At 43.0% G+C, this 13,089-nt stretch overlaps 1 protein-coding gene across 3 annotated transcripts in view; it reads left to right on the top strand.

Annotated features, from left to right (window-relative positions):
- The window catches only part of RALGAPA2 (Ral GTPase activating protein catalytic alpha subunit 2), a 97,044-nt gene that overhangs the window by 3,576 nt on the left and 80,379 nt on the right, over positions 1-13,089 (top strand). For all 3 annotated transcript variants that reach the window (XM_017837402.1, XM_017837403.1, XM_017837404.1), the window contains exons 2-4: positions 3,117-3,227; positions 3,728-3,777; positions 12,610-12,667. In XM_017837402.1, the coding sequence (XP_017692891.1) occupies positions 3,117-3,227; positions 3,728-3,777; positions 12,610-12,667 (219 nt within the window). The remainder of the gene's footprint in view (positions 1-3,116; positions 3,228-3,727; positions 3,778-12,609; positions 12,668-13,089) is intronic.

Genomic DNA, 13,089 nt, shown 5'->3' with positions numbered 1-13,089 from the left:
AGTTTGTGTTGCTTATAACATCTCTCAGGGCTCAAATGCCCTTTGGGATCCAAATTCCTCATCTGTGAGGTGCCCTGCCTGCATGGCAGGACAGAACACTACCCAGAATAAGTGGGTGTTCATTTGTGTTGGGGAAATGACCAGAACATTTCCCTTATTTTTTTATTGCTATAGAGATGTATTTATGTTCAGAACTTTTGTAAAGTCAGTAGAAATTTTTTTTCCAAATATAGTTTGTGGAAGTGTCAGTAGTGTGGCCTTTTTTTTTTTTTTTTACAGCAGACCTAAAAAACAATGGACTGATAAGCAGCAGTGGGGATGTACAGGGTTGGCTCTTCCCCACTGACTGGCCATAAATGAAACCTCTCCAGTTTCCCAGAGTGGTTTCTGTGGGACTTTTGTAGTATAAAGATTAATCACTGCTCTTCAAGACTTTTTCTGTGGCTATCCTTGGGTAAAAATACTCTCTTTTTTCTTGGAACATCTTATGCAGTAGTGTTTTCTCCTCAGGCACAGTTGAAATCCTTAGGTGTGATGAGTACTGCTGTACAGATGTGGGATGTTGCCATGTCAGCGCTTTCATCCTTTTCTCTGTTGAGCAGTGGGCAAATATATGGGAGACCTGTTACAGCTGCACACAGACTTCAGTTAAGGTTAAATACGAACTTTGTGAGGTTACCAAGTGCTGTCCTGAATCTTTGTCTTTACAAAATACCAACTAGGAAAAACCCTGTTTTTCATTGAACTCAGTCCATCAAAAATGGGATAATAAGGGAGAGTAGTGGGGTTTCAGGTCTGGCACTGTTTGGTCTCACAGTTCTGTGCAGCTGGAGTAATACCAGCTCAGTGGAAATGTTCATTTAGAGACACTCAAAAGGGAAATGTGTCTGGGCTTCTCACTGGTGTTGTTCCAGAGAGCTCATGAGAAATTTGAGGTGTTGACATTATTTTGGAAATTGTTCTAATCGGAGGGGTGTTTCAGTAACAGTCTGTTTCCATGCTGACATGCTTTTTTTGAAGATAAGTAAAAATTGTGCGTTATTTCTGGGGTGAGGCTGGTAGTAAAAGTTTATCATTAACCAGGGTATGACTGTGAAGTTCTCTTCATCTCCTTTAATTTTTCAAGTACTTGAGGATTGAGTGAGCTTTGTATAAATAGTGTAAAGTCAAGTGACTTTAGAAATTCAAGGAACCAGGGAGGATTTTTATCAAGTGCCTGTGATAATGTTTGTAGTTAACAGGAAGATAAAAGATAAGCCCATGTGCTAAGGAGAGACTTGTTGTCCCCTATGGACTTTTTTTTAATATGAGGAAGAGCATTGAGGACTTGGCAATAAACTTGGGCTCTTATTAAAATAGTGCCTGAGTAGTTTGTTTTCCTAAATTTTAGATTTAAGAAGTAAAGCAAGTCAGGGTGATTGGGAGGCATCCAATGAGCCAGTCATGCCATGTTTATGTGGAAGAAATAGGATGTGACCCTCATGGATGTCTGACAATTTCCTGGATTTCGCTGCCAAAGCTCCATTCAAGTGTTAACCGGAAGCGTGAGCCTGTGGATCACCTGCCCTTGTTTGGGAATGGGGTGAATTCCAAGGGTTTGGGAAGCTGCTGTGGATCTGGTGGCTGCTGCTGTCTGCCACCTTGCCGGAGGTGTGAGCGCTCAGAGCCCGTTTGCAGCTGGAGTAACCTGAGCTATTTGTGAGTAAACGTAAAAGCAACCGCCGAGTACCTGTAGCTCAGCCCCAGCCTTGCTGCCTCACTTCCTCGGCTGCTCAGAAATCCACATCCAGTCAATGGGATTTCCCCAAAGTCAGAGTTCTGGCTTATTATCTTAAATGATAAATGGCCCAGGAAACTTTCCTTGATGTTTTCCGTTTGAAAAACAGGAACGAGCCGTATCCTGCTACAAGTTAAACATAGCTGTAAGAAAAGGCTGTGGCTGTAGGGATGCAGCTCACATCAGACTCGCCCCTGAGTCACCACTGAGATGCCACATTTAGAGAAAAGGAGAATTTACTTTTTTGATAAGGCAGTTCCTTTCTCCTCCTTTCACAATTCACAGGGAAAGTTTCCTTTTTGTGTAGATTTTAATGACCTCATTCCTTCATATGAAATGCCTGTAAATGAAGGCCTTGTTTTCCCCTGGAGTTGTGTTTAACAGAACGCATTCATGGCGAGGAATAATTGCACTTAGCTTGCAAATTCAAGACCAGTAGTTTGCAGGAAACAAATATCATGGCGGAGAGTTTCCCTGCACTAATTGTTTCCATAGTACAAGCAGCCAAGCAAAGCCTTACTGCAGGAAAGGTATTAATTTGAGTAAAAATCAAATTGTCCAAAGGCTAAAGTCATTCTTTCTTCTGTAGTTGCGGGATATTGTTGGGACTTGTTGCTGCAATCAGCTTTATTTTGGTTACTGAATGGGTTTCTTACAAGGTGAGAAATCCTTCAGTGAGAGGATGTGTTGTTAATAATTACTGCCCTTCTCTTAATTCTGGGTGCAATTGCCTAACTTTTCTGGACCAAATCAGTTGCAATAAAGAGCAAATGGGTGAAGTTAATGTGTTTGGCAAGTGTCAGGTTAAGAAAACATCAGACTTTTATCTTCTTAAAAAGTAAACTTAGTCCAAATTTTTGATGTAAGTTAAGGCTTCGGAAAGTGATGCATGCCTGGATTGCCATTATTTAAAAAAAAAAAGAATTAGAAATATGCTGTTTTCTGAGTTGATCTGTTTGCCACATAAATTTAAGAACCGGATTTGCATCCAGAAATCTTTGCTGGTGTTTGTTTTCTCCAGCAGTGCCTGCTTGTTTCAGTGATACAGAAGCTGGTTGGTTACATGGTTGAGACTTGCCTCATTTCTTTAATTTTATTTTTTTTAATGGAAAGCAAATGAGCCAAAGCCCCACTGCAAACTTTCGTAAATTCAGTGAAAATGGACATTTCCCTGTTTTACTGGCAAGGATGGAATCACAGTTTAGTACTGAATATTCATTGAGGTCACTAAAATAGTTTTGTATTGCATTTATTTCATTCTCTAATGCTAGATTTGCAGGAAAACAAGAATTTTCAGCATTCTGCTCATGTGTAATAACGCTGTTTGTTCTCTTTTCAGATATTGTGGATGGAAGTGACCTGAAGCAATTTTTTGATAATAATTATTCTCAAATTTATTTTATATTCTATGAAAACTTCATAACACTGGAAAATAGCTTGAAACAAAAAGGTAAGTTGGAGAGTTTTGCCAGCAGGTGTTGGTCGGGGTTCCCCACGTGTTGTCCAAAGCAATTCCATTAGAGGCTGTCCAATGATTATCCGTATTTGCATCAATAGTTTCATGCAGCACAGTGTTAGTATTAATCACTTTAATTTCATGGCAGCAGAAGAGACGAGCATGGAAAGTCGCTCTCTGAAATGTCAGCAGCTGATAAGATTTCTGAGTTCATTTTCATGGCTAAGTGTCATTTCAGCACAGAGCTCAGTTCCTGTGCTTTTACTCATGTGCCCTCTCACCTTCTTCTGGGGTCCTGCAGCTCAGGCTGTTGGGGTGAGACGTGGTCAGAGCACAGAGAGGCACCACAGTTTGGACACTCTTGCACTTGGGATGTTGGATAAAGATGAAAAATAAAGTGGGTGACACCTTTGGTTCAGCTGAACAACAACAGCCTGACTTTGCTGTCTCACACCGTGTATTTATGGCAGACAATATTGGTTTGTGTCTTGCAGGGAATAAATCACAAAGGGAGGAGCTGGACTCCATCCTCTTTCTTTTTGAAGTAAGTTTTCCGTACCATGAAGCAAATCTGTATTTTGTCATTCTGTGTTTACTTAGAGCTTTGCAGCGAGGGGTGAACCCAGGTGTCAGTCACAGGGGAAGGGCAGAACAGAGCTGGGGAGGGTGTTCAGCTTTCAGATGCAACCACCATTTTATTATGCAGTGAGAATGTTGGTGGAATGAATATGCAGAGTTGAGATGTTCTATCAAAATGGCTTGGAAGTCCTGCAGTAACACATCTGTCCTGAGGAGCTGGGGCTGAAAATGGGCTGGGGTTTTCAGGATCATTTGGGGAGCATGTGATCAGTGGTTCCATAGCCCCTGTTAGGCTAAAGCTTTCCAAATAGTTTGTTTCTTCTGTTCTTTTTTATTTTAATTAAGGAAGGTATTGCTTCTGTATTTTGTGGAGGGGCAGTTCAAACCAGCAGGACTGTTTCCCTCCGCTGTGTCAGTGTGAAGTTCAGCGTTATGTTTATTTGGAATGTGTCACAGCAGGAGTCTGTGACACAGACTCTGTCTGTGACAGCAGCTCCTCTCACATGAAGGCATCTGTTATGGTTACAGTGTTTGGTCTTGCAGCACAAGGGAAATAAGAGGATAGGAGTTGTCAGCTACTGCACATCAGTTTAATCGGAGCATGTCAAATACTAAATTGTTAAACTTTTGTAGTTCAGTGGAGCATCTTTCACTTCCAGAAGCAAATCCTTCCCTCCTTCCCAGCACTGGCCATCAGAGCATGGGCAGTGTCTGGGGAGGAAATGTTACCTAGTTAACTTCTGCATAATCAAATTAGGATTGTTTAAATTAAAAGAAGAGTAGTCTGGGATAGATAATTTTCTGAGGTACCTCTTTAATTAGAGTTATTAAATAAATATATTTTGGATGTGAAATAGCCAGAAAATATCACTGGACCAGATGAAAGCCTAGCATATAAAAACATTCTTATAATGCACACTGAAATTCTTAGCATAAGCTCTGCCCGTCTCTGTACACAGAAAGCAGTGACACTTTTAAATATTAATTTTTAACAGTTATTTAGGAAAATAATTGGTCAGATTTCTTTCTTAAGGTTTAACACACATCTTCTGTTGATTTCTCTCTATTTTTGTTTTCTTTATTTCTTTCTCTTTGTTACTGCAACTACTAACTTTTTATTTGCGTGTTGCATCATAGAAATGCCATCTTTGTTTATATTTTGGGTTATTTTTCTGTAGGGGTGGGAGGAAAAAAGCCCTCAAACTTTCAGTGGGACTCTAGAAAAGGAAGTCAAAACAAAAGTTAATTGTTCTCAACTCTTCTCACTCCCTCTAAAAAAAACCCCAACCCAAACCCCTTAGAAGTATGTGGTTTCATGGTTTTGCATTAATGAGTAGTTTGTAGTTGGAATGGCGTTTATGTTGATAGTAAAAATGATGCTGTTTAGCCTAATGTGCCTGTAACGGGAAAAATGGCCATGAAAACGCTGACATGCAATCCTGGGGTTTGCAGTCTCGGATTCTCACCGTGATGCAGCCAGTTCATCTCCCTTTTCTTCTTCTCCCTCCCTTCTCCCCTGGAACCATGAGACTGAAATCTGAACTGTGCTTTCTGCTCCTTACAGCAGTAGAATCTGCTTTAGGGTTTTGCCCAGGGCAGTGTCAAAGATCATGAGCTCAAAAATGTGCCAGGTCAGTGTTTGGGGCAGGAGGAACTCTTCCTGCTCCTCCCTCCCCAGCCCAGCAGGGAAGGTGTCACACCTGCACCGAGCAGTTAATGGCAGCTCATTAGTACCCTTTAATAGGGAGTGACATTTCTGTGGCCCTGTCGCCGAATGGGAAATAGCTAATGCTGGCTCACCTGGTGAGAGGGAACAGCTGCACTCCTGGGGCTGAGAACTGCCCCTTAGGACTCTCCAAAAGCATCAGGAGAACATGCTGTCTGAAGGAGGAAAAACCCAAAGCTGTGTCTGAACTGGGGCTGCTTGGGGTCCCAGTGGGGGAGAGCTGTGTTACAGCTGGGTCACGGGCAGCTCTGGGGAGCAGGAAGGGGTTTCAGGTATTTGTGTGGAGTTCAGGGTGATCCACTTCATGGTGGGGATCTGCTGGAGTGACCTTGCAGTCCATGTAAACTGAGACTGGATAAGGTATGCATTGGAGAACAGCCCAGTGGAGGCCTTGGAGCACCGACCAGGAACCCATCAGCATGAGACAGGGCAGGCAAAAGGGAATGCCGAGTGATGAAACCTTCACACCGAGCCAGAGGAAACGAAACTAATTGATTGTTAAGCTTTCCATATTTAATCTGATGTCAGTGTGAGCTGGGGGGGGTGGTGCATTCTCTTCTAATTAGCTAAATAGGTAATTACTTAGGATTAACAAATCCAGAGTCCAGGCGCTGAGTGTTAACAGCTTAAAAATCAATAAAAATATTTATGAGGGAATTGACTTTGCCTTTCCCGGCGGTTTGGTGGGCTCGTGCTGCTGTTGTGGAGTGACACCTAGTGTGTGTATTGGGCAACAGAGGCCTTTCCACAAATCCTCTGGAAACTGCCTTAACTGGGCTGTAATTTGTGGATTTTTTAATTTTACCCATTAGCTACAGAGCTTGGCCACTCAGCAACAGCATCAAACAATGTGTTATTTAAAGAAGAAATGTTAATCAGAATGGAGGAATGTGAAGGTTTAACTGTTCATTTTGGAAAGTGCTTTTTTGCAATTAATATCACAAAATTCTTGGTTCTAACTCTATATTCTCTAAGGTGCTCTGGCCTTCTCTTTTTCCAAATAGGTGTCTACGAAATGACACAGCAGCTGTACTGTGTTATTTTTCCCTGTTTCAGCTAGAAGCCCAAAAATATGTAAACAACAAACTTGCTTGTTCTCTGCTGAGGTTTGGCTCTCTCCAGATTTGCAGTGTATTTGCAGAACAGGTTCCTATTGTTCCTTGTGTCCCTGTTCTCAGGTTTGAGGGCAGCTCTGAGCCCGGTGTGTCACAGACCTCACAGAAGGTGCACTACACTTATATCCATTATCTGGGTCCCATTACAGTGTTATGTCATCATCTGGTTGTGAAAGCGTGGATTTTTTTTTATAGTAATGTATTTTTTTCTTGCAGCATCAGGTACTGATTCCTCTGACACTGCATTTGTTTTATCTCTAATGAAGTAAAAGCAGACTGATGGCTTTGATATCATACATAGCTCAATTTCTTCCCATTCTCTGTAATTTTGCTTTATTAGTGAAGAACAGCCACATCACTTCTGTTGTGCTGATGGGGTCATCAAATTCACCCCACGGATTTAACACGTTCACTGGATGAAGTGCTTTATTCTCAGAATTTTTCAGATAATCTTTCTACCATAGAAAAGCTTCCCAAAGCCACTTGTGGAAGTGCTGCTGTTGCTGAAGGTGTTTCAGGTCCTGTCAGCATAGTTCAGGTGTAGGTTTGGGGACAGCTGAGGTGATGGGGTGGGTGCTCCCACCTCCCACAGGGGATGTGTTTGCTGGAAGCTTCTCAGCTTGGATTTTTCTGCTTGTTTATTTTCTAGCAGTGCACAGTAACATAACATAAAGAGCCCTCATGTTTCACACTGCACCGACACACCTTGGGCACAGACACTGCTTTTTTAGTCCTCCTAGTAATGCTCATAACTAGAGCTGTTCGAATATATAACTTTGGTTCACTCTGGAGTAAGACTGCTGTGGGTATTTTAAATACCGAATTCTCCCAGCACCTTACAGGTGTCCTTTATAGAGACTGCTCTATGAATTAGCAGTATTGGTGAAGCAGCTTAATACAAATCTCCAAACCAGTGTTCACTTTCAGCAGGTCATTTTCAATTTCATGAAAACCTGCATCAGTGAAACTTGGAGTACTTGTGGATTCCTAACTCTTTTAAAAGTTAGGTGCTGCACTGGTGGTTTTTATGAATGTGCAAAAGGACACTCTTTTATATTTGTAGCATTACCTTAGGGTGGTTTGCTTGTCTTAGGATGTTGTTTCTAGTTACTTGCTACCTTTTGAACAAAAGTGAGTACAGTTGAATTCTAGGGAATTAAACTGTGTATTGAAACCAAACAATGGTAAAAGAAAGTACTTATAAAATTCTTCACAGGGAATAATGAAGTTGTTGTTGAGTTCCTGTTGCCACAGGTCCTGATTTCTCATTTCTTGGGGTTGCCCCTTTTATTTAACTTTCTTGTTGCTGTTTGCATTTCCCTCATGTCTGTACAGCTCAGTATCTTAATTTCCCCACCTGTAGGTTATCAGACACTTGAAGTCAAGTTACCGTTAAGAGTCAGAGCTTAAAATGCAGAGTTACAGCTTTAAATTCAGGTCATAGGTTCCTTTTCAGCCTTGCAGTAGGTTCCTGTGGAATCCCAGTGGGATTCCCAGTTGCACTGTTCAGCCTCCAGTGTGTCACACAGACTTGGCTGGCTGACTCTCAAGCCCACTAGAGTAAAAAAAGGGCTTTTTTGTTTATAACAATAAAAGTGCTTAGAGCTCTTCTTTTCTACACATGGAAAACTACTTTTTTAACCATTTGCAGTTCATTCTGCCATTGTTCTGATTTCATTTGTTATTGCTCTTAAAAAACATTCTTGTTATTCTTGCAGCATTCTGTGGTAAATTCTAAGTTTCCTACGTTTGACTTCAGAGATCTTACTGTGTCTTGTTATGCCCGGGGCAGTAATAAGTGCCCTGTGTGCTTTGGGCAGACATTTTCCCTCAGCAAATGACTGAATAATTTATTAATGCAATAAATGGAGGGTTCCATCATTTCAACTGAACTGCTGCAGGCACACTGACTCCACTGGGCTCTTGGCTTATCTGAGCCGGTGAACAGGAGCTGGAAAATGTCTAAATTGCTGCAGATTTCGGCAGTTAAACACATTGTCCCTGCTGTTGTCACTGCCTCCAGGAGCGTTCAGTCAGCCGGGGCACCTTCGGTGGGGCTTTGTTACTGAGACCCAGGTTGGGAGCAGCTCTGGCAGCAGGACAGCTGTGCCTGTTGTCTCACTCTGTTAGTGGGGCTGGGAAACGTCCTGGCTGGGGGATCTCGGCTGTAAGGTTTGGTCCCAGCTGTCCCTGCGTTGGGGCAGCGCTCAGTGATAGGCACAAAGCTGCCAGTCATGGTGTCATTCAACAACGGGGGCAGAAATAAAAGGCTTTTTAAAAGAAATTGCAGTGTTGGTGAAGTCGGAGCAAGTCTGTTGAAATACAGCCTTGGTGGTTCTCATGCTACTGTGATAAAAGAGAGAGATCCAGCTTTCAAAAAGCAGCATCCTGTGTAAACTAAGATTTAAACTTAACATTATTCCTAGTCATGCAGGAAGTCCAAACGAAAAAGAACTATGGATAATCAGTTAAAGGAACTGACAGATACCCTGATGTGTTGATCAGTAGTAATACCTAATTTCTATTTCAAGTGTGCTATAATGGATTACCATATAGATGCAGCAAAGCACTAAGCATTAAATAGATCTATGTGTTTTCTGAAAAAGCAATATTATTTCACACTGTGGGGTTTCTTAAAACATTTCTTATTAGTGTACTGTGAAACTAGGAACAAGATGTCAATAGCCAGCTCGGATTCACAGTGGTGTGGAGGCAGCCTGGGCTGGAGGGGAAGAAACCATCATTTGTTTTACAGGAATAGCAATATGTGATTTTTAGAACACCAGGGTGGGGAGGGTGTAGAAAATGTTGTTGGAAATGGGAAGTTGCAGTGGGAACAACTGGAGCTCGTTTGGGATCTGTGCTGTCTCGTGATGCACTCCAAGCCCATCTCAGTGTGGGGACCCCAGTCTCTCAGGTGAAAATCACCAGTTAAATGTTGTGCTGCCTGGGACTGGGGGTTAACTCATAACCTGCAGTAACTTGTGTTTGAAGGTGTGGATTTTAACCATGGTAACATGTTTTGGCATTGCAGGAACAAACGTGGACTCTGAGTTTATATTTATATTTTATTTATACTGACTGTGCTCTGCAGCAGAGCTGTGCTGTCTGCAGTAGGGAGCTGGGACACCAGCAGTCTGGGGTGCTTTTTCAGGTGATTGATCACATCTTTGCATTTTTTTCAAAATACATGTATTTATAGTTTTCCTGGTTTTGAGATGCTGAGAAGGAGAACTCATGGGAAATAAATGTCTCAAGTTTTTGCCATATGGAAAGGTTTTGGGATATGGAAGCTTTCATCACATGGGAGCTTCTATACTATTGATTTCAACCCTTGAATTGTTTTGATTCAGTCACCTGACAGGGGTGTTGGATTCTGTGTTTTGTAGAGCAAAAAGAACAGTAAGGGTGTTGTTTTCTGCCCCAACCCTCCCAGCTTCGTGCAGTTCAGAGTTTAAGCTTGCTTTTGTTGTTGTCCTCTGCAACAGCCAGTGTTCCAGGCTTTCTCTGGGCACAACCTTAACTTTCACATCTGAGTGTCAGTGAATTTAGGTTCTTTTTCAAACGGGTCTTTATTATGCAGCTTTTACCTTATCAGCTCACACCTTGTCATAGCTGACTTTCTGGAAGTGAACTTCGTGTTCAAATTTAGGTGAAACTGTGTAACAGACTTAAACAATGGAAACAAAATGTGTGCGATTCTTGTCTGGTTTTCCATGATAAATGTGCCGATGTGTGAAGGTTCATCCCTGCAGTGTATTGTGACACCTGAATCCAGCCCGGTTTTTGTTGCTGGTTTGTCCAAGTGTTTGTTTCCTGGAGCTTTTCCTTGCATGCCTTGGGCACACGGTGTGTGATGGGCCTGGCACAGACACAGCTCCCACAGGGAGTGGCACTGCTCCAGGGGGCACTTGGAGCGCTCCTGGCTTAGGTTAAAGCTCCTCTTGCCCTGTGCCAAGTTAAGTAAAGGTTAATGTCAGAAAGTGTCCTGAGGAGTGGTGGGCTGCTAGTGTTTAGTGTTTAGATGGATAGTGAGAACTCTTTGTCCATGGATCCTGCAATATGATTGGCAGAAACCTGGTCCTTAACTAACAGGTAAAAAGCCCCAGTGTGAGTCATGGCCTCATTTTTAGCCAGTCAGATCCTTCATCCCAAGCCTGTTCCTCCTGCCCATGGAGGGGGGGAGCCAGACCTCTGGCCACCAGCTCCCTGCTCCTGCAGCCCCTGCTGCCACGGTGTCCTGGGCAGGGAGCTGGGGCAGTAACACCAAAACAAAATACACTGGGAACATAGAAGGGATGTGCCTGGTTTGCAAGTTTACTCTGAATAAACTTCTAGAAATGCCCAGTACTCTCTGGGGAGCACCTGCTCTGGTAAGGGTGTGGAGGAGGAGCAAGCCCCTCTGACCTGAGCTCTAGCTCCCTAAGCGTGTGAACTTGTCATGGCTTCCATTTTCTGCCATGGAGAAAGGAATGGTCCATTTCCAAGAAGACTATTCTGAGTGTTGGATAAAATTTCTGAAGCATTTGGTTGTCAAAAATAAAATCTGTCCATGTCTCAGGCACACTGCTGTCAGCAGCAGTGCTGACCCGTGCCAGCCGGCTCCCAAGGGTTGCCCACAGTGCCAGTTCCTGCTTTCTTGGCTGCGATGTTTCCTCTTGTGAGCTTTTGTGTGCAAAACACCAAAAAATGGCTCACCATTGCTCAAGTGACTTGCCATTCATTTTTGCATCCTGCATGTGGTATTTCTGAAAACTTAATGATGCTTTGTTGTGCAGAAGTTTGTGCCAGTGATTTTTGTTTGATAATGACAAGAACTCTGTCTCAGTCATTTATAACATTGTTTGATTTAATTTGATTTCCAAAAGTAGATGTTGAAAAGTAGTTTCCCCATTTAAATATATCTTCTTATATTCTATATTTCAATGGGTGAAAACCTGTAAGATGCAGACATGTTTTTCTGTGGAACCTGTGTGGAGCCCTGTCTATGTCTCTCCTTTGCCAGGTGAAGCAGCAGTAGGTGAGCCGTCCTGTGTGACTGCCTCACCTGCCTGCCAAGCCCTAGTCCTTACTGCCAGTAGTTTAAAAAAGGTGTCTTGGAGCCTGTTAAAGTCCTTTTAAAGCTATATTTACTCAAGTAAGACCCCTAAATAGTTTTGATTTATCCATCTTATTTAACAGCATTACCATCCACTGAACTGACAAAGAAAGCATTTGGAAGCCCCAAGTGTTCTTTGCAACTAAGATGATAAGACTCCGTTCAGGAAAGCACTTAAGCGTGTGCTTAAATTGCTTTGCGGGTGCCCTGTAGCGTAACCAAACTGTGCGGGAATGGGTTTGACCACAGCCTCTCGTTGTGTTTGATCTGCCTTCGGGAGGATCAGTCCTCAACTCCAGAGACAGGCCACCACGGATTATTCCCTAAGTGCTTTATTAACTGCCTGTGCTGGGAATTCAATTAGTCTGGCTTTGTGTAATTTGGCTCGGTTTCCCTGAGCGGCTGAAAGCACAGGTAAATGAGCTCTCAGGAGCAGTAACTGCCCTGCTGTTCCCGGTGCCTCAGCCGGGGGTCGGAGCCCATTAGCTGATGGAAACACAGCCCAGAGCCGGGGGCTGGAACCGGAGCCGTGACAGGCTCCGCAGTGTCAGCCCAGGAGAGCTGCTCAGGATGTCTGAGCTCTTCACGGGCAATGCTGGAGGGCTGAAACACAGGGGGAAGGGAAAGTGCTTCATCACTGGGTCGTGGTATTTATTCAGAACCATTCCCAGTGTCTTTCTCCACAACCAGAGAGCGAAGTCGTGGGCAGGAGTCCTTGTTGTGATAGGCATTTCTTTCTGTGGTATTCTGCTTATATGTATTACCATTTCATTTGTGTCGTGTGTCTTCGTTTCTCTGTATCCTCTGATGACCCAGTTTATTATGGAAAATTTGACTGTTTAGTTTTGTTTCCTGCAGAAAATATTGCAGCTACTGCCTGAGAGGATTTTTTATCGATGGCATTTTCGCAGTATAGGTAAGAAGAAATGGTTTAAAAACATTCTAGTGCAAATAAAATCAATGTTTTCTCTAGTCACTTCCCTGGTTCCACAAGCCCTGAATCCCTCAGCACTGCCCACAGAAATAGTACTCACACAGGAGACTTGCAACTCAGCATTCCCAAAGCACATGGAAAAATGTTTTTGCCTGCTGCAACAGATCTGTGTCCCTTGCTTGGGGTGGCTTGGATTGCCTGCTTCACTTTTATTTTGCATGAATGTTATTTCAGTTTTATCTTCTTGGATCTACCTGGCCCTCTTCCCCTTCTTCTCTTCCATGTGATGGAAGCTATCAGGATGAGGGGAATTTAAACCAACACACCTTTTCCTGCTTAGGTCTCCCTTTGGATTCACAGACCAACTCCAAACACTGGGATTCAGGAGTGCTGTGGATCTGTAT

This window comes from Lepidothrix coronata, unplaced genomic scaffold (assembly GCF_001604755.1).
Source record: "Lepidothrix coronata isolate B3197 unplaced genomic scaffold, Lepidothrix_coronata-1.0 Scaffold304, whole genome shotgun sequence".
Lineage (NCBI taxonomy): Eukaryota > Metazoa > Chordata > Aves > Passeriformes > Pipridae > Lepidothrix > Lepidothrix coronata.
Note: the sequence above shows the minus strand (reverse complement) of the source record. Positions and strands in the feature narration are given on the sequence as shown.